This window comes from Saccostrea echinata, unplaced genomic scaffold (genome assembly GCF_033153115.1).
Source record: "Saccostrea echinata isolate AGI-Se365-2 ecotype Australia unplaced genomic scaffold, CSIRO_AGI_Sech_v1 ptg000009l, whole genome shotgun sequence".
NCBI classification, from domain to species: domain Eukaryota; kingdom Metazoa; phylum Mollusca; class Bivalvia; order Ostreida; family Ostreidae; genus Saccostrea; species Saccostrea echinata.
Window position 1 is genome coordinate 20,854,950 of NW_026889758.1, and position 27,423 is coordinate 20,882,372.

The 27,423-nt window shown below is 34.3% G+C and overlaps 1 protein-coding gene across 2 annotated transcripts; it reads left to right on the plus strand.

Moving 5' to 3' along the window:
• Nucleotides 1–128: 128 nt before the first annotated feature.
• LOC133181997 (KH homology domain-containing protein 4-like) lies at nucleotides 129–26,333 on the plus strand. Of its 2 annotated transcripts, none has more exons than XM_061316688.1 (18): nucleotides 129–222; nucleotides 3,692–3,842; nucleotides 5,386–5,487; nucleotides 5,709–5,785; nucleotides 5,958–6,010; nucleotides 6,238–6,401; nucleotides 6,653–6,739; nucleotides 6,837–6,961; nucleotides 7,878–7,938; nucleotides 10,811–10,907; nucleotides 12,543–12,626; nucleotides 13,655–13,750; nucleotides 13,911–14,146; nucleotides 14,461–14,730; nucleotides 14,980–15,341; nucleotides 19,478–19,590; nucleotides 24,527–24,586; nucleotides 25,269–26,333. In XM_061316688.1, the coding sequence occupies exons 1-18, from the start codon at nucleotides 200–202 to the stop codon at nucleotides 26,036–26,038; spliced, it is 2,931 nt and encodes a 976-aa protein (XP_061172672.1). In that variant the 5' UTR covers nucleotides 129–199; the 3' UTR covers nucleotides 26,039–26,333. The 2 variants fall into 2 exon arrangements, with proteins under 2 accessions (XP_061172672.1, XP_061172673.1); XM_061316689.1 differs by having other exon boundaries at nucleotides 13,914–14,146.
• Nucleotides 26,334–27,423: the final 1,090 nt, after the last annotated feature.

Genomic DNA, 27,423 nt, shown 5'->3' on the forward strand with positions numbered 1-27,423 from the left:
TTAGTGAATATCAATCCCGATTTAAATATGTTTTCCTACACTCCTCGCTTAAATGACAGAATAATTTGCTTTTATTCAACAAATTTAAATCACTGGTGCATAAAAATTAATTTGTTTCCTTAACATATTTTTTTTCAGATAAGAAATATTCATGTTTCTTTATCGGGATCGATATTTTGTAAACGGAAATGACGTCTAAATGAGGCTGATGGCGTACGAAAGGTGAGGAGGTGTTGCATAGAAGGACCGATTATGCGAAATTAGTGATGATTTTTTCATTTGTTTGTTTGTATTTTGTTGTGTTTTTGTATTATGTTTTACAGCCTTATCGTTGGGGTTAACACAGTTGTGTATTTGTTACTGCTTTATATGATACTACACTTTTTAACGTAGATCATATATAGATCCGCCCCTTCAAACCACCATAACCACAGGCACTTGTTTCCGTAATAAAAGTTTACCTCCATAGTAAAATTAAATAATACCATGTGGATAAACTTTTATTACAGAAACAAGCGCCTGTACATCAAACTGCACTATGTATTGTAGTTAGAATAATCTAACTGTGTATCGGGACAAGCCCTCACCACAGTTAGAATACCTCCCATATACTCGCAATGTAGCAAAAAATTGCAGAATTGCTCCGAAACGATTTTGAAGAATACGAAAGGATTTGCACTGAAAATAACTTCCAAATTAATTATAAGAAACCTTTTAGAGGTTGTGTATGCCTTTAAACCTAAAATATATTCCAAATAAAGATGAAAATTCAACTAATTTTCTCAACGTTTTTTCTCGCTTCAAATTTACACGCCATTTGTACATTCGGAACTCTCTAAGTTGTTTATAGTAAATGCACTGAGTTCGAGTTATTGCCCATGTTTGTTTTGCCACATAGTGAATACACAGAACGAATTCTATCGTGAAACCGGGTCCGTAGGACATTTATCATTTTAACGATAGAACATTCTATCTATATGTATTGTTGCAATGTGCAGGTTGGGCACACACCACCAAATGATGATTTAACCCCCCCCCCCCCAATTTGATGGTCAATTGCCCTAATCAGAGTCATTATTTACTGACCATTTGGGAGAGAAAAATTGTTTTGTTCAGTTCTGTGGAATGTCGTGAAATGGCACATAATTTTAACTCATGGGAAATAAAATATAGATATTTATCTGTGCTCTGGACAAAAAAATCAGAAATTCAACGCAGAGTTTTTTGATAAAGTATTTGACAAAGTCTTCACCTATGGAAACAAGTGCAACGTTCCTGTGTTTTACTTAAAAAGAAAAATTCCCTCCTTCCTGACTGTTGTTGCACTCATCAATTGTGTTTCTTACTTTCTATTTCTATCATCTGGGCAACCAATCAAATTATTTAAACCAATAAAAAATGATCTTTTCTGAACCAGGTCAAAAGACTGATTTAACTTTTGAGGCACATTGGTGTCAATTTTCAATTAGGAAATAAAAGAAAAGATGAGAATTCACTTTTATTTCATTTTATTTTGTACGCAATGGCTTTATTCTTTATAAAAATAGGACATAAAGCGAGATCATGATAAAATTATTTCTTCAAAATGATGTTCTTGGAAGAAAAATAAGAATAATTGCAACTGTCACTTTGTGAATCTTTTATTCATAACGATTGATTAATATAGCAGATTCATCATAAATATGCATACTAAACCACAAAAGGTCACACGAAATTGTAACTTCATCTTAAAAGAAAATAAAGAATAAATGTTACATTACAAATGTAGAAAAATGAGTATTATAGCAATAAGTGCCTACCATACCAATAAGGGATTAGGAGCTCATGTTTAACGGGATTTTATAAAGTTTTATAAAGACGAAGATCCAAAGATCGAATGAAAGTTAACTTGTCAAGAGTTAAACCACTGGTCTAAATAGAATTTTTTATCCAACTATACAAAAATATTTTTTTGGATAGATTGAGCAAGTTTTGCCATCATGCTGTAGGTGTTTTTTTTTTTACGAAGTTCCACAGAAATTTCACATGGAAAATTGACTGAACTTTAATAATTGTGTGAGGAATTCAATATGTTTACTAAAATTCCCCGATGCCTATGCCAGTGCACCTTTGCTTTATTTTAATAAAAATTGGATTTGAATAAACAAAGACCACCATTTGGTCAGTAAAAACTGACTCCAATATGGGCGATTGACCAACAAATGGGTGTTAAATCACCATTTAGTGGTGTGTGCTCAACCTGATATGATTAAAATCAGATCTTTGTTACGCTCCAAAATTCTGATTGTCGCTGTACAAAGTCTCTGTACAGGGACTATCAGAATTTCAAAGCATATCAATAATCTGATTTTAATCAGATTGAAAGGTGATATGCATATCTATCTGAAAATTTCAATTTTAGCAAAGGGGGAACGGTTGGTTATCATGATAACGTAGTTTTGGTGCTGTCATTAGACTTGTCAGGGCTCTACCCTTCATAAGGTTTAATTAAGGAGGCTCTAAACACGGGCCTCTAAACACTGCTAAAAAAAGAGTTCTAATTCCATGGTAATTATATGCATTTTGAGTGAACTGCCCTTTTGATGGAATAAATGGAAATCTACAGTAAATGACTCAATTTAAAATGGATTAAGATATTTTAAACATTATATTAAACTTAGATAATGTATACAGGGACCCCCAAAAATATACTGCAATATTGATGAAGTAGATTAAATAAATTAAAGACACATTTTCACAGTGTTTGAAACTCATGGTAGAATTAGCTAGGCATGCAGGGCTGACTGCTAGTGAAAGTTGTCAGCCCTGCCAAAAATCTACTAGCTCGAGAAAATAAAAGTCTTTTATAAATGTTTTAGCAATTATAATGTGAATGGGGCATGATCACCGTAACTTCCGTCCGGAATTCTACCCCTTTGCTTGTTACAGTTTGCTACCGATACTATTAGTTGATTTGAGAGATATTTAAATATATGAATTTTAATTTATGGCAAATTTTAACATGTCCAGCCAGGCTTTGACCTGTGCAAATCTGTCCATCTGCGGCAAAATTTGTGCATCTTGGGCGGTCGGGTGCACAGTTATTTCAAACACTGATTTTAACTTAGTTTTATAATTATTATTATTCCCCTAGCCATTGTTCCTAAAAGGAACAGTGAGACTTATTTTTCTTCTCATAAGAACATCTTTTTCCCTTTCTTCCCATGAAGCTTTCATCACTTTTCCTTCTATCAGGCACAAACCATGTATTAGGCCAGTTCAGTATTTTATGATGAGTGCAAAACCAGTAGAGGTGTGTTACAGAAAACTAAAACAGAATATATTATGGTGGAAACACAATTCTCAAAATGTTGAAGACATTGATAAATTCTTCTTCTTTTTTTTTTAAGATTTTTGACAGTCCTTACAAAAATAATGTGATTTTCAAGAACTTTGCTTTAATGTCACGTTATATCCATCTGCTCAATAGAAATGTAGTATGGGTACCAATCTTTTTCATTGTCAATCTTAAATTATCAGGAAGAATAATTTTGTGACTTAAAACAACTGAAAATGAAGAATTTTTTGGAAAGGGTAAATTTAGAGCATTTTTCTTGATTTAACATCTACTCCATGTCTCCATATTTGATTTCCTAAGCAAGCAAGGCTGGAAGATCAGCGTCAATTTTGATGACATATTTTAATATTGCAGTGTGCGTGTCAGTAGGTGGAGTGATGATCATGCACACAAGAGTAGCCTGGAGGCTGCTGCTGAGGCTGCAGCAAAAGTCAATGCAATGCTTATTGCTAAAGGAAAGCTGAAACCATCCCAACTGTCACAACAGCAGGGTCTCAAACCTAAGGTGGGATCTCTCAAAATCTGAAAACTTTACTGGGATTTTGTGAAATTATCAAATTATTCACAGTCTTCCCAGGTTCAACAACTTTCTTTTCATTAATAGTAATTATTTTGAAATGGGGAAGTTTCTGTACTAGTGATCTATAATTTTCAAGACAATTTTTATGCACATAGATAGGTTTAGGGGTTTAGGTGTTTGATGCTCTCTAGTCAGTGTATGTGTATTAGATCATACTTATTAGATGAACTTGGAGCATAACTTTCAGTATTCCAAATGAAAAAAATAGATACTAGTATATTAATTCAAATCTAAAACCAAATTAAAGAATTGAACAAAACATTATTGTTATGAAGTATCAGATTTCTGTGATTTGTTTCAGTTCTAGTTTTGTAACTTTTTTTTTCCAAATTCAATAGACAGAATCTTACATTGTATGTATATAGGGTGAGTTAACCATGCATCGGACACATACCTTGCTTCGGACAACTTTAAGCAATAAACTTTCATTGAACCTGAGTCTCCCCGTGTTTTTACTTGTTTCTGTCTTAAAGGTGAAGATTTAAACTTTTTAATGATGCCGATTTTTATTTCCATGTTGTGATAAAAATACCACAAGAATGGCCTTGAAATTACATCATATTTTGCATCATCAATGGGGGAGTAACCAGAATTTTACGATTTTGTAATTTTTAGAGTTGTCGCTCTTTTAAATAGATTTCAACGGAACGAGTCGGGCCTAGGTAAAATTTGTCAATGATTGATATTTTTACAGAAATTTTTCAAAAATTCTACTTCAATGTTTGTATAATAATTTTTAGAGTTGTTTTTTACTATTATGTTCATTTCACCGTACATCGGACACAAATTAACCATGCATCGGACATTTTCCGATGCATGGGTAATCACTTCCATTCTCATATAAAACCCAGATGACAGCTGTTTTTACGGAAATAGAAAATAAAAACTCTAAATTTTAAGTGAAAATACAAGATATCGATATATGACGACTAGAAGTGGACCCAATTTATTTCTTTAAACTAGATGATGATAACCCACGAGACAAAGGCGTGAGTTGCCATATTACTAGCATTGTAAAGCTTTTCTAAGGCGATGTGATGCACCTAAAATCTCTTCACATTTGTGGATCAAAATAGTAATTCAAATTTAACTAGAAGTTTAATTTTTTAATAAAAGATAAAAATGTTTCGATATCACTCATTTTAAAGCACCGATATCAAGGTGTGATATTTTTCTGGTTAAAATACCGTATGTCCGATGCATGGTGAATATTGTCCGATCCATGGTGAATTCTGACTTATTTCGAAAAAATCGGGTTTTAATGATATTTTCTCAATAAAGAGCACACGATTGTGTCAAAAATTTATATTTTAACCACATACTACATGTTAAGTTCCATTTTGATAATATTCGGTCGGTAGCGATATCGCTAGAACTTGTTGAGGTGCGAGGGTGTCCGATGCATGGTGAATTCACCCAATTGGTTTTTGTTGATTTTCTTAGAACATTGTTGAAACTGTCTTTTTAGAGTACCTCACAGCCAGGTAGTCTTATTGTAGCTGAGGTAGAGATTAATGATGTTCCAATTGGATGTAGAAATATGCTAACCAGGGGAGCCACGCAGGAAGAGGTGAGATAATATCATTGTAGTCATATTTACCACATCAGAACGTGCAGTTAATGTGTGACTTTGTAAGAATTTTTTTTCTAATTTAAGCTTCTTTTGTTATAATGAGCTTTCATTTTTTTCTTCTCTACATTCATTAATTATCATATAATGCAAGACAAAATCAATGATTATTACTGCAACTTTCTGAAAAACTATATAATGATATTATGCTTTTTTATCAGATATCTAAACTAAGTGGATCTGCTGTTTCAACTAGAGGTCGATATTTATCACCAGAGGAGAAAATGAGGAATCTTGGGTATTTTAGTTTGTTTTCTGTGTATTGTGACAAGCAGTTTAAACATGGATGTTTATATGAGCTGCTTTTCCATGTATTGGTGTATAATCATCTAATTTTGATGAGTTAAGATTTTAAAAAAAAAGCAGTGACAGACAACAGTTTTACAAAGAAATTCTTTTTATTGTTTCAGAGACAGGCCACTGTATCTGTGTGTCCAGGGTTCAACTCAGGAATCAGTAGACAGTGAGTATTCTGTAGAAAACGTTATCAGTATTTTCAGGACCTGGATGCATCTACATATTTTGATTTATACATTGATATTCTCAGGTTTATCACCTCTCTCCTTGATCTATATTGGGTGTACAATTTTGTATATGCAAAAAAAAAAGAAAAGAAAAGAAAAAGATAAATGTAAAAAAATATTTCATCTTTGAAGACCCCAAAAATTGACTTGGAACCAATTGTTGTAGTTGCTGTTGGGAGGATAAATGAAATCATACTTAATGGTATGAAGTCTAAAGGTTCTCGATTCACACCCATCACAAGACCTGTGGCTCCAATACAGAGACCAATGCTGAGTCAACCCCCTCCCCTCATGTCACTGGAAACCCAGCCCCCTCCAATTCCATCAGGGGTAAGATTTATTCTACACAGATCCTTTTTTCAATTCCTGAAGATGAAAGGTTTACAACAACTTTACTTTGGTCTGTCTTTTAACCACAACTCTTATATTTTAGTTTAAATTTTATGACATGAGAAAGAAAATATATAATTGATGAAGATGAACTTAAAGCACAATTTTTTTTAATTTTCTTTGAAAAAAAAAATATAGAAAGTTTAGTGTTTGAAAGAAATTTTGTGTGACTTTTGATATCATTGTTGCAGGTTCCAGTGTTGCAGGAGAAATTATACATAGGTCTAGAACATGCACCTCCAAACTTTGATGTTAAGAATAAAATGTTAGGACCAATGGTAAATATCAAGAAAACTTGATTAAATTATGAAACATCATACAAGATGTTTTTATTGATGATTTTTTTTTAAATGTTCCATTTTGTGGTATTTCAAGGGCTCATTTTTAAACCACATCCAGACAGAGACTGGTGCTAAAGTTACTCTGAGAGGAAAAGGATCAGGATTTCTGGAACCTTTATCTGGCAGGGAGGCATTTGAACCCATGCATGTTCATATTCAGTAAGTAAAAATGTTACAAAATGTACAAAACTTTTTCTTGACATTTGTAAAATTTTACTCATGATATTGAATTTATTTTTCTTTGTTTTTATGCTATGATGCAAATTCAAAATTGATGCATAAAATGAACACCAAAATTTAAACAAATATAAAAAAAAAAGGAAAATTTTATATCACAGTGCTCCAAGTCACACTTACTATCAGGTCAGTAAATGGAACCTAAAATTTTCATTTGGACATCGACATTTCAGGATTTCTAGTGGCCATCAACAAATACATGTATTTCACTTGCCATGGCGAAAACTTTTAGTGAATTAAACAAGTATATTATAAAATAAGGAACAAACACTGATATATGTATTATGTCTTTATTTGATCAAAGATAACTGACTACTGTGACTAAGCAGTTTACTTAGTTGAAGGAACCACCTATGAAGTATTGTAATTAAATACAACCACCGGTTTAGTTGTAAACTGTACACAGTAGAACAAGTTATCTGAATCTAGAAATAAAATTAAGTCGTATGAAATGCAAGGAGTGTCACTGGTATGTGCATAAGGTGGACACCTACTGAGACAGGACTTTGCCAGCTGTTTGCCTTGTTAACTTGATTACTACATACCTAACCTATTAAATAGTTGCTGTTATTACCGCCAAAACACTTTAAATTAGTTTTAATATGCAAGGAGTTGTCCAAATGCTTCATTAAGATGCTGCATGACTATGATATGATCAGAGAGTCCTCACCAAACTAAAATTTTTGTTACATGACTTCAGAATTCTAGTTCCAAGTGTGGCCAAATTAGTCATAACATGATACCCAGGTGACTTTCATGACCTGTGGGCCTCTTGTGAAATATACACAATTTTATTATACATATTTATAGACAGTTTTACTGTTTTTTTTTTTAACAGACATGGACTGCTTGTTGGACTTCAGAATGCCAAACAGCTGGCTGAAAATTTGATTCAAACAGTAAGTAAAGACATTTTGTACTGTTTAAAATTAATGTTACCACTTATATTTTTTTCCAGATACATGTACATGCAAAGGAGAGTACACAATAAAAGCCATCGATGAAAGGCAGAAAATGCTGAAAAATCTTGTTAGGTCAGGAAAAAATCAACAACACTTCATTGTTGAAAATTGTAATCATCTCATTATGAATTTTTTTTTTTATCTGCACACAGCAATCAGATTTGCATGACTTGGATAATATTTCCCACCCGATTTTCATACAGAATTACATACATTTGCAGTGTAAAGGTTTGTATGAAATGACATAAGTCAGGCCCCTGGACAAGGTTTTGTTGTGTTTGTTGTGTGTGAAATTCTAACTTGCTTTGTCTTTCAGATCCATAGAAGAGAAGATTTTTATTTAATGTATATACTGTATATCAAATCACTGGTTTCAAATATGTTCATATCACTAATGCATAATATTTCCACTGTACATGTAATGTAATGATCAAATATGCGTGTATTACACTGTATGTACAGTATATCACACAAAAATATATGCGTGTATCTATCGATTAGGGAAGCAATTATTTCTAAAAATTATATACTGAGAGTTTTACATACATGTATGTGTTTATTTACATGTATTTTGCACAAAGTTTACTAAGAAGGGACTTGTAATCAGGGATTAATTTGTCCTAAAGGGATTAAAGCTTTTTTGATATCACCATTGGGATTTACAGTAAAACTTGTCTAATCCGAACTAGGAGTGAAACGGTTCACCGCGGTATCGATTCACTGCGGTATTTTTTCTCGGTTTGATACACGGTGCAAAGTCTCTAATTTTCGGTTCGGTTCATTTTTCAGTCGGGATCGTTATTCAGTCGGGTTTGGCATAAGGTAAAACACGTTACTCGGTATAAATAAGTATAGAAAACGTAAATTTTTGATGACTGATAGCTTGTAAAATAATTTTTGACAGTCAAATAATTTTAATCAATTTCTTCTAGTCAATTTGCAAATATAATTCGTAAAATATGTGACTAGATTTAGAAAAAGAAAGCATAAAACAACGTTGAATTTGTTTCCTTCTATCAAAATGTATCATATCGAAAATAACCGAACCGAGACAAAATTATACAATACGTATCGAACCTTGAAGGAGGTGTATCGTTTCACCCCTAAATTCCGAACACCACTGGTTCCAGAGAAAATGGCCAGATTAGACAACATTCTGCATTAGACAACATTTAAAACAAATGAATTTAAGGAAATGGACTTAAAGTTAACATCGTATTAAGCAAGATTTCAGATTACACAACATCTGGATTAGATAAGTTTCACTGTATTTGTCCTAAAGGGATTAAAGCTTTTGTGATATCGCCATTGGGATTTATTTGTCCTAAAGGGATTACAGCTTTTGTGATATCACCATTGGGATTTATTTGTCCTGAAGGGATTAAAGCTTTTATGTTATCACCATTGGGATTGGCAGTAGGCATTTTATGGTGTATATGAATTTTAACATATATTCCCAGAACGAAATTATTAACATATTTCAAAATTGTTTTGAGAAAAACTTGTGACCTTTATTGGAGCAATTTTAAAAAAAGTGTCTTCGGTATCTTCAAATTTTACATGTGCTTTAAATATATGCACGTAGAAAATATATATATACATATATATCCCTTCTTAATAATTATTGTGCTACAAACGTTAACACTTAATAACTATGCCACAGACTTCTTTATTTTTTTATGACCATTTTTACTGTCAGAGAATGGCAATCAAATAGGGAATTGCTAATTGGTTAACTGCAACACATTGTACTAATTAACTAGTCAACTTATATCTGTCATTATTCAACTATAAATTCACCAGATTTAGATCTATCTATCTAGATTTCTTTTAATGGGAAAAATGGAAAAGAAAAAAACAAGAGTATGAAATATTTATGGTGAATTTAGAAATCAAAGGACTCTGGAACAATTTGGAAGTGTGATTGAAGTCCACTTCAATAGTATTTGAATCAACAAATCTAGCACCAAAGTTCTTATTTTTGCTAAACATTTTGATTTCTGTAGTAGAATATAAAGTATTGTGCAAAGTTAAGTTTTTTAAAAGACCTGTTTCAGATACCACATATGAACATACAAATGTACATAAAAAGAAAAGGTTGTAGAAACCTGGCTTACGTTTATTGTTAAGGATATTTATTTATCACATGTTTGCTCCTTTGTATAGTTGATGTCAGTTATATGATGTCAGTTTAATATCCACAGTAGTGATGTCACGATGGTTTTTGCATGAAAATGATGATGACAAAGTAGATTGATACATAAAAACTGTGTAAAATGTGATAGTTATAAGTAAAACATGTGGTAAAAAGAATATTCCATGATTTGTGGTTGGATATGACTCTTATCTAATAGCTGTGTGTTATCTACCTCTTGCAAGGATCTGGTATAGAAAACACACAACTCCTTGGATAAAAATCATATCCAACCATAAATCTTGGGAGATCCTATGCATAATCTAGACTACATTTGATTTACATGAACATGTACATTATCTCCATTTGAACTTCATTTTAATTTTTTTTTCAATATGAGAATTTTGATAACTGATTGCAGATTTTGCAAGGTTTCCATTGTTCTGATCAATGAATAAGTTGTCGGACCAGTTAGCAATTGCCATCCATAAATTTTACACAAAATGATTAAATAAAGGTACACATATTTGAAAAACTGATACCCCTGATTTCAGTGAACTTGGTACTCTTTAGAAATCTTGATGGGACACTGACAGACAGCTGACAGATGTGACAAGACTGCATGGACCTACACTATAGGTTGTATAATCAATCAAATGCTTTGGTCTCTTCTAGGTGCAGCAAGATTATGCCCAGTTCCAGCAAGCTTTGGTTGCTATGCCACCCACTCTATCCCCTGCTACAGCTACCATATTAGCAGGTCTGCAGCAGAGTAAGTCTATGGCTAATCCAGAGGCGCTCCTAATGTTAAGGAGAATTCAGTATTGTTAGGGCCCAGGAAATAGTCTGTATTTTAATATCTGAATTTTCTGTCCATATTTTGAGGCCACCAGGATGAGAAGAACCCCAAGATGTTGTTTTTGCTGACCTTATTTTCTCCAAACCATCCACTGAATAGATTAGTTTTGATATTTACATCATATTTTATGAATAATGAAATTATTCTTTTTATATGAGAAATTGTTATTTAGTAGATTTTACATTTCATTCATCCATATATATTTTAGACAGGACTTCTTGAAGCATTTGACAGTTTTAAGCAAATGTTTCCAGCAAAACAAAATTTTAAAAAGATGAAAATATATATCGATGAATAGATATGAATTATTGCTTACCGTATTTTATTGTATCATTGTATGTTTGATTAACAAAGAATATTTCCAGAATAATTATTGACATTGTTTTAGATAACAAGGGAACATATACTTTGAATCGGAGGTCGTCTAGGTCTTTGAATCCTGAAGGACGATAGAAATTCATTACATTTGATTCCACAGGTCTTCCGTCAGCTGACTTTTACTGATGTCAGATTACAGACCTCAGGATCCTCGGTGTTTAAGAATTTAGGAATACTAACCATGCAATGCTAACACTGTCTGCTATTGTAATATTTATGGAATTTTATTTTAAGGATAACATGGATTGTCAGACATTTTCTCGAATTTTCTCTTTAGTGAAATTTCTCAAATTTTAAAATTGACAGACATCAATAAAGAGGGACAATAGGACCAGTGTGTCTGTACCGGTGGGGTATTACATCATGTGAGCATTGATATTTTGCCCATAGATTCCATATCTATAACCTTGGGAATTTAAATTAATGTATAAATTCATTGAAGTTATATTTTATCTGCAGGAAAGAGCAGTAATGATGGTGTCACAATGAAAGCCAGAGAAATTATTTGTTTTTTAATTAGCATTTCAGTCCCATAGTTTTTTTTTCTTACAACAAATTAGTGCAATGAAACTTCCCATAGACAATGAGAATCCCAGGATCTTGATCAGCAGTTGTTTCTAATGCTGTATTTTTGTTCCAGAAATGCAAATAATCAGAGAATAGATTATATTTGTTAAAGCAGTCTTTTAATTTGAAATAATTAATTTTCAAAAGGAATATAAAGTGGGGTGAAACAGGTTGTGCCAAGTATTTACATGTACATACAGTTAAACTTAGGTATCTCGAATATCTCAAAGACCATGGATTTGTTCAAGTGTGTTCGAAGTCCCAACAACTTTAAATTTTCCTAATGTATTTTAACCTTAATATCTCAGATTCTCAGATATTTTGAAGTTTTTTCTCGGCGTCATTGAGTTTGAGATAACGATGTTTGACTGTATGTATTTAATAAAGATTTTTATTTAATCCAATTGACTGGACAAGATATTTTAAGATTTCAGGTAAGACCATGGACTCTTAGAGTTAATGTGTATATATTGAAATAAAATGTATGAGAAATTTCACAGAAAAGCTTTAAATGCAGACAGTATCAGCATTGTATGATGATAAGGTTTAATCGTTACCTACATTAACATGTTTATATCAGTGACTATTGGATTATTTATACAGGTACCCCAGGAGGGATATTTAGCCACCCTACTCTTGGTGCTCTGTCAGGTGTCACTCAGGCATTATCTTTACAACCCCAGCCAGGTAAAAACACACTCAAAACCAGCTCATTTTAAAACATTGGTCAGTTTGAAAATAAAATCAGTGTGGGTAAGATTATATTTTATGTTTTAGTACAGGTCAATTTAGATATCTGAATGTTAGAATATATATTACTTTTAGTACAGGTAAACTTCGGTATCTTGACAACTGGAGATATGTTGATGTCCCTGCAGTATTTACTTACAAAAACTCAGTAAAGCTTTCTGCCTCACTTTTCTCAATGTGTATTCACTGTTCAAAGAGCAATTTTACAAAATGACATTAAGGCAGTTTCCTGCTATACTTAACATTTTAGATTGTCCTTATCATGCAGGGACAACCTAGGTATCTTGACATCTTTAAGAAATTCACACTGTTCGGACTGCACACAATTTAGTTCCATAATCTCAAGCATAAACGTCTTAAAATTGTTTAGAAATATTAATTGATGGATGCAATTGTTTAATATGTTGATGAAAACACATTAATTTATTTGGAAACCTGTGATGAATTTAAAGGGCAACTGCTTCAGAATAAATCATAGTTAAATAATAAACACATTGAATTCAATTAAATTTTTGTAAGAAACTAAATTATTTGTTTTGTTAGAGAAATGTATTGAGTAGATAACAATCCAATAAATGACACATCTACCTGGTAAACAGCAGGATTTTTTTGTAATTATTTATAATTTGTAATTTAAAAAAAAGGAAATGCTGTAAATGGGATGAGAATCAAATTACCTGATAACTGAATTTGCATATGTAACATAATGAACTTAAAGTTTTGCCATGAGAACTTTTATGTTGAGTCCTCGCCCTGAATTTCTTGGAAATTATTTTGTGGTCCCACTGATGTTTTAGATACCAGAGTTAACCAGTACTAAGAACTTGTTGTATGGAAAATTGACCCCCAAAATATATTTTAAAAAAAATGAAAATGAAATATTTCATTCATTTCAAATGCATTTGAATCAAAATTTTGATTCAATTTAAGATGTTATTTAATAGTCTCCTTTAATCTTTATATAGGATTACAACCACTAAATTCCATGCCTGCTATCAATCAACCGGTGATGACAAATGTAGTTCTCTCCTCTAGTCCTGTTCTAACTTCCAATAACCCAGGTCAGAATCTAAATACATGTATATGAAGAAAAAGAAAACTCTTATAGAAGACTGGAGATATATCTTTTAAATTTCTCCCAGTAAATATAAAATTCAGTGGCACATTCATGAAGGAGATAATTTGCTACAAAGTTTGTACTAAATGTTTTATTATTTACAGTAGGTTCCTCGATAGCAGGTCCTCATCCTCAGCAGGTAATAGTACAGACACAGGTACCCCCTCCTCATGCTGTTCCTCATTTGGGGCCTCAGCATCTTTATCCGGGAAATCCTCCCCCTGCCAGTAGCCCTCAGCCTCTGATGACAACAGTACAACCAGAGTTAGTGCCAGCTTCACTACCGATGTGGGGGTCTCCAGCCCCGGCTGGCATGCCAGCCCAACAGATCATCCAACAGGTAATTGTTCTTTATAACCCATCTTAACAAAGTTTTGGGAGTATATAGGTATTCACCATGTCTCTTTGTCTGTTTGTCTGTATGTTGATAAATTTGTTTCCAGACCATATTTTGGTAATCGAGAAATATTGTTAAGTTCATACATCACACAAAGAATGCTTAAAAACTGAGGATGTGCCATGGCCTTGATCCAAGGTCATTTGTGAAAGTTCAAGGTCAATGGCAGAAATAGTGTAATATGTGTCTGGTCCATGACTTTCTATTTGATAATAAAATTATTATTATGAAAAGTGAAATAAATACTTTTACTTTAGATTCCAATGAGTGTTGGTGCTCCAGTCAGTAGTTATGGACCACCCATCTCAAGTGCCTATCCATCTTTCTCCACTTCACTGGGACCATCAACAAGCACGTATGCTCCTATCAGCAGCGTCCCACTAGCTAGAGTGTCCTCTCCAGTGGCTGTTACCTCCTCCACAACTAGTGGATACAGCTATAATGGACCCCTGAAGGAGGAAAATAAAAGGAGATTTACAGAGGAAAAACCAGAAGAAAAAGTACCAGAAAACCTCCTAGGTTATGAGGTTTGTTAAAATATCATTGTAATGACTTGCAACGAGTGTGTGTTGATACCCATTGATTTCCTGACAATTATTATACTTTCAAGTGGATTTCGTACACAAAAAAGTACATTAACAGAATATGCAGCAATATTCAAATTTGTAAATGTTAGTTCTTGTCCTCAAAATAAATTGCAAATATATAAATTAGAAATGAATAATTATAATTCAGTTCATTTAGAAGATGCAGTTTATGTATATGTTTTATTTCAGCATGGTCCACCCCACCTGACAAATCTGGTGGTACAGGGACCACCCCCTGTACAGTCTCAGTCTCCCTCCCAAGGACAGCTGGTCCAGGCACCAGTCACTCATGTCATTCAGACTGTAACTCCAACACAGGTCATACATGGTCCACCTCCAGCTCAAATAGTCCAAGGACCACCTCCAGGATACCAGGCACCCCCACCACACTTCATACATGGGCCACCACCTCCTGGACAGATTCCAGCCCCCTATCAACTGGGGGCACCTCCTACTGTGTCTGAAGGGGTACCTGTAATGTCACAAAGTACTCAACCACCACTTGGGTCTCCTGTGTATTCTGTCCATACTTCCATTTCAGAGGAGGGCAGGTTTGTTTAGTATAAAGAAACTTGAAAATAGTACAGTAAAACATGCTTATAGCAATCACACTCTTAATGAATTGATTCTTATAGTGAAATGATTTTTATTATTCCCTGTGGCTCTAAAATATATATATATATTGTGAACTTAATGGATATAATGAGTTACATTTCTAAGGAAGCAAAATCATATGTCCCTGACACTCTATTATAAGTGTGTTTTACTGCATTTGACTTTTGGCATACATTTTCTGTAGGCAACTTCTATAAAGTCAGAGTTGCCCTATAGTAATCACTCTTTTGCCCATTGGCTTTCTATCTATCCACAATTTTCTTGTTCTGTTTTTTTAGCTCTATTGGGCAGAGACCATTAGAGCTTATTAGCTCACCTGAGCCAAAGGCTTAAGTGAGCTTTTCTGATCAAAATGTGTTTGTCCTCTTTCGTCGTTGGTGTCATCATAAACTTTTCACAATTTATCTTCTTCTCCAAATCTTCTTGGCCAATTTCAACCAAACTTGGCACAGAGTATCCTTGGGTAATGGGTATAAATAGGAAAGATCTTTAAAAATCTTCTTCTCAAGAATAAGAAAGCCATTGTTAATCATATTTATATGGAAGCATCCTCATGTAGTGTAGATTCAAGTTTGTCCAAATCATGAACCCTGGGGATAGGTAGGGGCCACTATGGACAATCAATCTTTTATATAGAAATACATACTGTATATAGTTTCCAAATATACTTTGATGATCTTGACCTTGAATTTTGACCTAATTCTAAAAAAAATAACATTAATTATAACTTTTGAATAAAAAAAGATAGGGCATCATATTTGACATGTGCATTACCTTACCTGTGATAAGATGTTTCTGAACATGCTATGATATTTGACCCCGTGACCTTGACATTGAAGTTTGACCTAATTTTCAAACATAAGAGATATCTTTTGATTGAGAGAAGATAGGGCGTTCATATTTCACAAGTGTATTACCTGTGATAAGACATTTCCGAATATGCTATGATATTTGACTCATTGACCTTGACCTTCAAATTGGACCTAATTTTCAAAAATTTTATCATTGCTGATAACTTTTGAGGGAGAGAAGATAGGACTTTCATAATCGATATGTACATTACCTGTGACAAGACGTTTCCAATTGTACTATAATATTTAATCCTGTGGCCCTGAAGTTTGACCTAATTATCAAAAATTTTAATATTACTGATAACATTTGAATGAGAGAAGATAGGGTATTTATATTTGACATGTACATTACAACATGCCATAAATGCCATAAATAATTACTTCCTAACCACTAAGACCACAATTCTGATGACCTTGATCTTGAAGCAGGGGACCACAATTCCGTGAATTTGCTTTTTTGACATTAATTTAACTGTTGCTATTTTGGATCTTCAAAAACCTAGTAGGTGGTCGTAAATATGTTCATTTGAAAAGCGATTTATGGTTCATTATTCATACTTGCTATATCCACTTTGACATTTACTTGTTTTTATTTTATAATTTATTGAAAACCCTACAATTTATTGTCTTTCTGTAGGATATTAAGGCCTTTGCATAAATACAAGGATACTTGATATTTTTTACAATCAGTTAGATAAAAACATTTTTTAAGGGAATATATCCTACAGTAGTTGCTTAATGTTAAATACTCTTCCTCATAAATTTAAATTTCATTTTTCTTTATCAAGATATCATATTCTCATTTCTCTAACCACATCTTCAGATACATATCCCTCTGCAAGCCCTTGCTGACTTGTCAGCTTTTTAGCTCACCTGAGCTGAAAGCTCAAGTGAGCTTTTCTGATCACATTTTGTCTGTAGTCCGTCTGTCTGTCTGTCTGTCTGTCTGTAAACTTTTCACATTTTCGACTTCTTCTCCAGAACCACTGGGCCAATTTCAACCAAACTTGCCACAAAGCATCCTTGGGTGAAGGGGATTCAAGTTTGTTCAAATGAAGGGCCACACCCTCTTTCAAGGGGAGATAATTAAGAATTAGTGAAAAATGAATAGCATCTTTAAAAAATCTTCTTCTCAAGAACCACAGGGCCAGGAAAGATGAAACTCATATGGAAGCATCCCCAGGTAGTGTAGATTCAAGTTTGTTCAAATCATGACCCCCGGGGGTAGGGCGGGGCCACAATGGAGGATCAAAGTTTTACATAGAAATATATAGGAAAAATCTTTAAAAATCTTCTTCTCAAGAGCAGTAAAGCTATGAAGAGCCATATTTATATGGATGCATCCTCAGGAAGTGTAGATTCAAATTTGTTCAAATCATGACCCCCGGGGGTAGGGCGGGGCCACAATGGAGGATCCAAATTTTACATAGAAATATATAGGAAAAATCTTTAAAAATCTTCTTCTAAAGAAAAGTAAAGCCATGAAGAGTCATATTTATACAGAAGCATCCTCAGGAAGTGTAGATTCAAGTTTGTTCAAATCATGGCTCCCGGGGGTAGGGCGGGGCCACAATGGAGGATCCAAATTTTACTTAGAAATATATAGGAAAAATCTTTAAAAATCTTCTTTTCAAGAACAGTAAAGTCATGAAGAGTCATATTTATATGGAAGCATCCTCAGGAAGTGTAGATTCAATTTTGTTCAAATCATGGCTCCCGGGGGTAGGGCGGGGCCACAATGGAGGATCAAAGTTTTACATAGAAATATATAGGAAAAATCTTCTTCTCAAGAACAGTAAAGCCATGAAGAGTCATATTTATATGGAAGCATCCCCAGGTAGTGTAGATTCAAGTTTGTTCAAATCATGACCCCCGGGGGTAGGGCGGGGCCACAATGGAGGATCAAAGTTTTACATAGAAATATATAGGAAAAATCTTTAAAAATCTTCTTCTCAAGAGCAGTAAAGCCATGAAGAGCCATATTTATATGGAAGCATCCTCAGGAAGTGTAGATTCAATTTTGTTCAAATCATGACCCCCGGGGGTAGGGCGGGGCCACAATGGAGGATCAAAATTTTACATAGAAATATATAGGAAAAATCTTTAAAAATCTTCTTCTCAAGAACAGTAAAGCCATGAAGAGTCATATTTATACGGAAGCATCCTCAGGTAGTGTAGATTCAAGTTTGTTCAAATCATGACCCCCGGGGGTAGGGCGGGGCCACAATGGAGGATCCAAATTTTACATAGAAATATATAGGAAAAATCTTTAAAAATCTTCTTTTCAAGAACAGTAAAGTCATGAAGAGTCATATTTATATGGAAGCATCCTCAGGAAGTGTAGATTCAATTTTGTTCAAATCATGGCTCCCGGGGGTAGGGCGGGGCCACAATGGAGGATCCAAATTTTACTTAGAAATATATAGGAAAAATCTTTAAAAATCTTCTTTTCAAGAACAGTAAAGTCATGAAGAGTCATATTTATATGGAAGCATCCTCAGGAAGTGTAGATTCAATTTTGTTCAAATCATGGCTCCCGGGGGTAGGGCGGGGCCACAATAGAGGATCAAAGTTTTACATAGAAAAATATAGGAAAAATCTTCTTCTCAAGAACAGCAAAGCCATGATGAGTCAAATTTATATGGAAGCATCCTAAGGTAGTGAAGATTCAATTTTGTTCAAATGATGACCCCTGGGGGTAGGGTGGGGCCCAATGGGGGATCGAAAGTTTTACATAAGAACATATAGAAAAAAAATTTCTTCTCAAGAACAGAAAAGCTATGTTAGTCTTATTGATATGGAAGCATCCTCGGGTAATGTAGATTCAAGTTTGTTCAAATGATGACCTCTGAGATAGGGAGGAGCTACAACTGGGGATCAAATTTTTACAAAGGAATAAATGGGAAAATTCTTTTAAAATCTTCTCAAGTACAACAAATTCATTTGTTATATTGACATGAAAGCATCATCAGGTAGTTTAAAATTCAAGCCCCCCCCCCCCCCCCCCCCCCCCCCCCGGTCATTACTGAACTGATTTGTGCCTTAGTCTAGCCAGTGTGCTCAGGTGAGCGATGTGGCCCATGGGCCTCTTGTTTTTCACATGTTTATTTCAGGATAAATTAAGCAATGTCAAGTCATAATAAAAGGTGACTGAAAGTAAACTGTTGAATGTCAAACATTATCTGATTTTTCCTTTTAAAAATTCATTGATATCATTTTAGGGTAACCCACACCTACACAGTGCAGTCAAACACTGGAGGATTGGCCTCACCCCCACAGGAGTCAGTTAATGAAACAGACAAAAAATTGATGCCCCCTCCAGCTCTACCTACAGGTAACAATTACCTTCAGTATTACCTGAACCAAAGGCTTGTTTAATCATTGCTGAAAAGCTTGTCTGTGTGTAGTCTCTTAATTTTCACATGCTACAGAACTGTGGAACCAATTTTTAACACAACCTGGCACAAAGCATCCTTGGGTTAAGGGAATTCACTTCTGGTCAGTGAAAGGGTTATACTTTCTACCCAAGAGGAAATATTTAATCAAATAATAATGTCAGAATTCTTCATCTCTAAATTAAAACTACTAGGCTTGAAAACATAAAATTCACAGGAAAGCCTTCTTATGTAGTGTAGATTCAGACTTAGTGCAATCATGATCCCTAAGGGCTATTATGGAGCCACATTAGGGGGTTAAAGTTTTAAAACTACATATGAAAGAAAAGTATTTGAAATTGTTCTGAAGAAGAACAGAAGGATCACAATTGATCAAAGTGTAATGGAATCATTCTCAGTTTAAATCCTGGTCCACTAGTCTTGGATAAAGCCACAAAAAGAGTTTAGAGTATTACACAGGGAGATATATGGATCATTTACAAACTCTTCTCTGACAAGAATGGGAAAACTTTATTAGGTCAGATTATGTTTACAACCATCCTTGAATGACCTAGCTTTAAACTTGTCAAATCAAGGCCCTCAAAGCTAGGTCAAGGGCAGAACAAAAGAGTTTTTATTTTACAAGCATCCCTTTCCAGCCCCTAGAGTAGAATAATTATGTACATTTGCAAATATTCATGGAACCTATTGAAAGCAAAAATGTTCTTTCTCAAGAGGTCATATAACATGACACAGGTCAAAGCTTTATGCATTGTACAGACTACAGTTGAACAGCTGGTTGGTATATTTCTGTTAGAATGTTATACATGTAAATGTACATGTAAAAGTAATAAATAACAAATAATTAACAATGTTATAAAGTTTGCTGAAAAATCAACTTGATTGGTACATGTTCAAATCTATTGAAAAGTCCTTTAGGCTTCACAGACCTATTAAGCTCATTCCTCAGTGAACTTTTTAACATTTACATGTATTTAAGAAATAAAGTTTGTGGTTTTGTGAATGTTGCATGATAACCTCCGAGGTTGAGAAATGTTGTTTTGAAATATAAAAGCTGAGGCATTAGCAGCTCTAAAATACAGCTGATTGTTTATTCTATAGAGAAATGAATTAGGTCACCATGTCACAATTAGGCTGTTCCATTTATAACACCAGAGGGTCAACTTGTTTGTTTACTTGTGTATCAATTGCAATGGAATGCAGACAATGGGAGCTTTCATTGGATTAAAAATATCCTTTAATCATTTATAAATTTGTTTGTACCATATATTGATTAATTTTTATGAATGTAAAATAGGGAAATCAGTGGTCTATTTTATTGCTTTATCAGTGAAATCACAGAGTGTAAATATTGTGGGGAGGTCCGAGGAACAGCCCCATTTAGCTATAAAAATCAACATTTATCAGCTTCTTTAGGAAATACAAATTGTTTAGACTGCAGAAGATGGCACATTGATATGGTCTAATTAATTATTAGATTCTAAAGTGAAGTATTAATTTCGCATCTACAACTTTATATGTGTTTCTGATTTGATAATTTTTTGATGACATTTGTGATTTATTCTTGATTTATTGGAGAATAATGTAGTAGAATTCTAAAGTCCATATAGTAAAGAACCAAGTTTTTTCACCTTTTTCCATTTACCCCATTTGTTAGTTGGGACCACGGAAAGATTTGAAATTTGACAAAGGAATGTATAGATGTGGCAGAGAAAATATTTTTAAACATTCTTTTCACCAGAAGGGTCATAGAAAAACTGATATGAAAACATACTGTTTAGTGTAGTTCAATAATGTTCAAATCCAGAGAATTATAAAGAAAAATTATAATTAAAGAACAAGAGGCCCAAGGGCCTTAACGGTCACCTGAGTATAATACAACAATTTAGAGGATCCATAGAGTATAAAATGAACTGAAAGGTGAAGCTTTGTTGCCCAAAAGCAGGAAAAATAGGGTGATCAGGATCAACAAAATAATTAATCTAGTATTCATTGACAGTTTATAAATAAGGTTCTAATCTGTTCCCCGTTTATCACTATCACTATAAAGTATATTAAAAAACTATCAGTGCTTCTGTACTATTTTAATTCCTTGTTCAAATCTCTTACATTGGCCTCTCTTGGTCTTTGATGAACATTTAATAAGACAAGTTATTTTTGTTCCATTTTTATTTATCTATTACTTACAAGTCTACCTGATCATTAAAACTATGAAAATACTTTTTGTATTATATAATAAAAATTCTTGCATAATTCTCTTATTCTATTAACCTTTCAAGTACATTGTTTACAGTGATTAATTATCAAAAGTAAATGGCAAAGGGGAATAACTCCTCTCAGTAGAATACAAATTAATAGAGCCCTGGCCAGGACCAGAACACTTGACCAAATGGTCCAGATGTTCAAAAATCTGGTAAAAATACCCTTCCTTATTAAAACTTTTAATCTTTTTGTCTCTGATATGCCCAAGTGAAAAGTTTTTAAAGGAATAATGCATTTTTACTACAGATTCACTATATCAATCAATAGAGCCCCCTCCCCACCGAGAAACACTAGAGTCTCTCACCCTGGGACCAGAAGTTTGCTCATCATAAGTAATCACTTTGTTTATCTGCTTAACACTAAGGAGCAGACAGAATTATTTAATAGAATTAATGCATTTTCAATATATTATCAAGAGCCCCACCCTTACACCAGCACATCTGACCGGGATCATGCAATTCACTTCTCTGGAAGAAGCACTCTTGCTCATTATAACTATATACTTAGATTCTTTGCTTTTTAACCAGAAGCAGAAAAGAATATTTTCAAAGAAATGTTGCTTTTTCACTATATAATCAATAGAGCCCCCCCCCCCCCCCCCACCTTTTCACTAGAACCCTTGACCCTGGGGCCATAATATTCACAATTTTGGAAGAGGCATCCTTGCGTTTCATAACAATGTACTTAGTTTGTTTAAATAGTACCCAGGGGCAGAGAAGATTTTCAAAGAAAAAATTCACCTTCACTATAGGATCTATATAGCCCCACCCTAGAACCAGAACCCCTGACCCTGGGGCCATGAATTTCACAATTTTGGAAGAGGCATCATGTCTTATCATAACAATGTACTTACTAGTTTGTTTCAAAAATACCCAGGAGCAGAGAAAAAGATTTTTAAAGCATTAATGCATTTTCACTATATATAAATAAATAGAGCCCGGCCCCAATATCAGAACCCCTGATCCAGGGGTCATGAAATTCACTACCCTTGCTTATCATAACTATGTATTTAATTTGTTTAAATAATACCCATAAGTAGAGAGGAAGATTTTCAAAGAAATAATGCACTTTCACTATATGATCTATATAGACCCCCCCCCCCCCAGCAACAGAACCCCTGACCCTGGGGCTATGAATTTCACAATTTTGTTAGAGTCACTCTTGCTTATTATAACTATGTATTTAATTTGTTTCAATAATACCCAAGAGTAGAGAAGAAGATTTTCAAAGAAATAATACACTTTCACAATATGATCTGTATAGCCCTGCCCTAGCATCAGAACCACCGACCCAGGGGCCATGTATTTCACAATTTTGGTAGAGTCACCCTTGCTTATCATAACTATGTATTCAATTTATTTCAATAATACCCAGGAGTAGAGAGGAAGATTTTCAAAGAAATGATGCACTTTCACCATATGATCTATATCCCCCCCCCCCTCCCAGCAACAGAACCCCTGACCCTGGGGCTATAAATTTCACAATTTTGGTAGAGTCACTCTTGCTTATCATAACTATGTATTTAATTTGTTTCAATAATACCCAAGAGTAGAGAAGAAGATTTTCAAAGAAATAATGCACTTTCACTATATGATCTATGTAGCCCCGCCCTAGCACCAGAGCCACTGACCCTTGGGCCATGAATTTCACAATTTTGGTAGAGTCAGTCTTGTTTATCATGACTATGTATTCAATTTATTTCAATAATACCCAGGAGTAGAGAGGAAGATTTTCAAAGAAATGATGCACTTTCACCATATGATCTATATCCCCCCCCAGCAACAGAACCCCTGACCCTGGGGCTATGAATTTCACAATTTTGGTAGAGTCACTCTTGCTTATCATAACTATGTCTTCAGTTTGTTTCAATAATACCCAAGAGTAGAGAAGAAGATTTCCAAAGAAACAATGCACTTTCACTATATGATCTATAAAGCCCCCCCCCCCCCAGGAACAGAACCCCTGACCCTGGGGCTATGAATTTCTCCATTTTGTTAGAGCCACTCTTGCTTATCATAACTATGTATTCAATTTGTTTCAATAATACACAGGAGTAGGGAAGAAGATTTCCAAAGAAATAATGCACTTCCACTATATGATCTATATAGCCCCGCCCTAGCACCAGAACCCCTGACCCTGGGGCCATGAATTTCACAATTTTGGTAGAGGGGTCAATGCTTATTACAATCATGCCAACAGTTTGACTGCTTGATGTCCAGGAGTAAAGAAGAAGATTTTTAAAGATTGCATTAATTTTGGTGTTTTAGCCCCACCCCTCAGGCCCCAGGGGGACAGGGACCATGATATTCACAAATTTTGTTCCCCTTCACACATAGATGCCATATGCTAAAATTTGCTGAAATTGGTTCAGCGGTTTCAGAGAAGAAGCTGAAAATGTTCAAATGTTAACACACGACGGACGACGACGGACGAAAACAGATAGCAATAGGTCACCTGAGTGACTCAGGTGACCTAAAAATAGAAATTTTGAAGTGATGAGCAGAATTTTTTACAAAAATTATTTAAAAATGTATTAAAAAAAAAAAAAAAAGAAAGTAAAATTGAAGTCCTTTTGTGAATCCAGTTGACATGGTAATCCTATAATTTTTGTAGGAGTTAAACGATCTGCATCTGACAGTTTGACAGAGTCACCAGAGAGGAAGAGCAGGAAAGGTAATTGAAGAAAAAGGCCACACCATTTTGTATGAAAATTATACCAGTATGTCAGTATGTCAATTTCAAGTTTGCTTAAACTTTCGAGGGGGTAGGGACAAAGTATATTTATTCCCTGAAGGTAAACACTTTTTCATATACCAGTGTTATCTATATACATGTAATTATAATTTTATAGAGTGTGTCAAAGGGGAGGGTTTGTGAAGCCAAAAAGTTTCTTAATGTTTTAAACTCACAATCCAACGATAATAGTAATAAAGACTTAATAAAGTCATCTTTGTTGTGTTCAATACAAAAGAATGAAATTAAATATACTGTGGAATCATTTTAATTCGTGGGGGTCAATGTTCGTGGACATGCAAAATTTTATTTGTTCGAGGGGACGTAATTTCGTGGGTTACTCGTTTATACGGTTAATTCAATTAATCAATATGTTTACAAAATAAACGTTCGTGGGGATGTAAATTTGTGGGTAAGGGTAACCTACGAAATCCACGAACATTGGTCCCCCACGAACAATGATGATTCCACAGTAACCAGAGACACCATTTGGCTTTTGTAATTTCACTTATTCTTTTTATTTTGGGTCCATACCACAATAAAAAAATGAATTATTTATTTATCAGGCTTCCATTCCTTGTTAGGAAAATAATGGTAAATTTTTCTTTTCCTTTTTTAACAGATAGTGATGATGAGGATGAAGAAGTAAAGTCCTCAATGAGACAGCAACATAAGGAGGCCAAAAAATACCAGTATAACCAATACTCCAGCACTCCCCAGCTGTATGGTCAGCCCCCACCACCAGAACAACTAACAACCTCTGTACAGTACAGAGGGGACACGTCTCCGGGGCATCAGTTTGAACAGGCCCAGCAGCCACCCCCACAATTTTTACCCCCAGGACAAGTGGTGTCACTTCCTCAGCCGACAGAGACCTCCCCAGGGTCAGAAAGTCTTGGCCAACCTGGGCTTCAACAACAGATCATCATACAGCAGCCCCCTCAGTTACCAGGCCATCCCCAGTCCCCTGCCTTCCAACAACCAATGTACTCTGCCTCTGGTTCTCATAGCCCTACACCTCCCCCTCCCTGGAATCCAGAACCACCTCCAGTGTCTGGTCCAAGTCCTGGGCCAGCACAGCCAATGCTGCCCCAGCAGATTACACTGAGTGCTCCCCACAGAGTGAATCCCCAAGAACAGAGACTCATGACTGAAGAACATAGAATATATGGTGAAGCAATACCTCCACCCCCTCCAAATTTCCAAGCAGGACCACCCCCTCCAGGGTCTACTCCTCAACTTATTGTTCCTCCTCATCTTCCTCCTCCAACACAAACAATAGTGTCAATTCCACAGTTTAATGGACAACCCCCTCCTTTCCCTGGCCAGCCCCCTCCACAGGGAGGATACCAGTATCCCACTGGCCCCCCTCTTACAATGTCCTATTGGTGATTCAGTACATTGTCCCTCTTGTAAGATATTGTTTGATAATTGGCTGCAGGTTCTTAGAACTTGTTGACACGTAAGTCTTAAAGTTCAGTGTATGCAAATCTTTTTATCAGTGCATGTAATAAATCAAAAACAATGAACTGTTAGTTGAAGACTGTTAGATTATAGCATGTTTGTACTGTGTGAAAGGTGCATTATGCCATTTTTTCATAATGACCAATAATTTTGTTAAATTGTTATGTGTCAGTGCTTTGCATTAATATGAATGATTTGTCATTAAATGACAAGAAAGGGAAAACTTGTTACTTTTTAATTACATTGTTTATATCAACATCTGCACTACAAATCAAGCTTAAGCAGGTTCACAAGGATGTCAGCCTGCAGGAGCATATCAAATAAAGGTAGGGGGTTAGTTTAAAATATATTTATTCATTACAAATGAAATGGATTGAACAGCAGGCATAATGCCTATAATCGTTCTCTCCATAGGTCAAGGTACATATAACAATTATTGGTACATTTAACATTGAAAACAGTATGTAAAATAGATCATTAATTGGTACATATATAAGGTGAATCCAGAGAAAGAGAGAGTGAAATAAAGAGAAAAAAAAAACATAATAAAGTACATTTAACATTGAAAAGCAGTATATAAAATAAACCATTAATTGGTACATGTATAAAGTGAATCCACAGAGGGTGAGAGAGAGAGAGAGAGAGAGTAAATAGAGACAGAGAAAGACCATAAAAAGAAAAAAAAAACCATAATAAAGTTGACTCAGAGTGGAAAAACTTCCTTAACATACCTAAAATGAGATATTATTCTTCTTAGCATATCATGATAAACTAAGATTTCAGTGAAAACCTCTTTGAGTTTCTTATAAAGGTATGTATATGATCAAAAAATGAAAAGTTGTCTTCTAAACATAAGGATTCAGCACCATATAGTATATTATCTATATTAATTGGTATGTCTTTCTCATTCATAAATTTAATCAGCATCTGTCTTTGAAGAACATATTGTGGGCAATACATGAAAAAATGTAATGAATCTTCAATTTGGTATCCACAATTTGTACATTTTGGTGAATCATTGAGGTGGTCTTTAAAAAGATCAGCATTAAGGTTACTACATTTATTTCTCAACTGGCAATGTATATTTTCAATTCTATTCCCATAATTGTACAACTTAACTTTATTTTTCTGGAAGGGATTGGTGTAGGTTAATCTTTTTTTGAAATTTTGCAATGTAGGGGAAGTTCTACAATCATCAGGTAAATTATTCCATAAGGATATTGTGGATGGTACAAAACTATTATAGTAAGACACTGTTCGAGTGATTGGGATGCGATATGAGTTTTGGTTGCGTAAATTATAATTATGCTGAA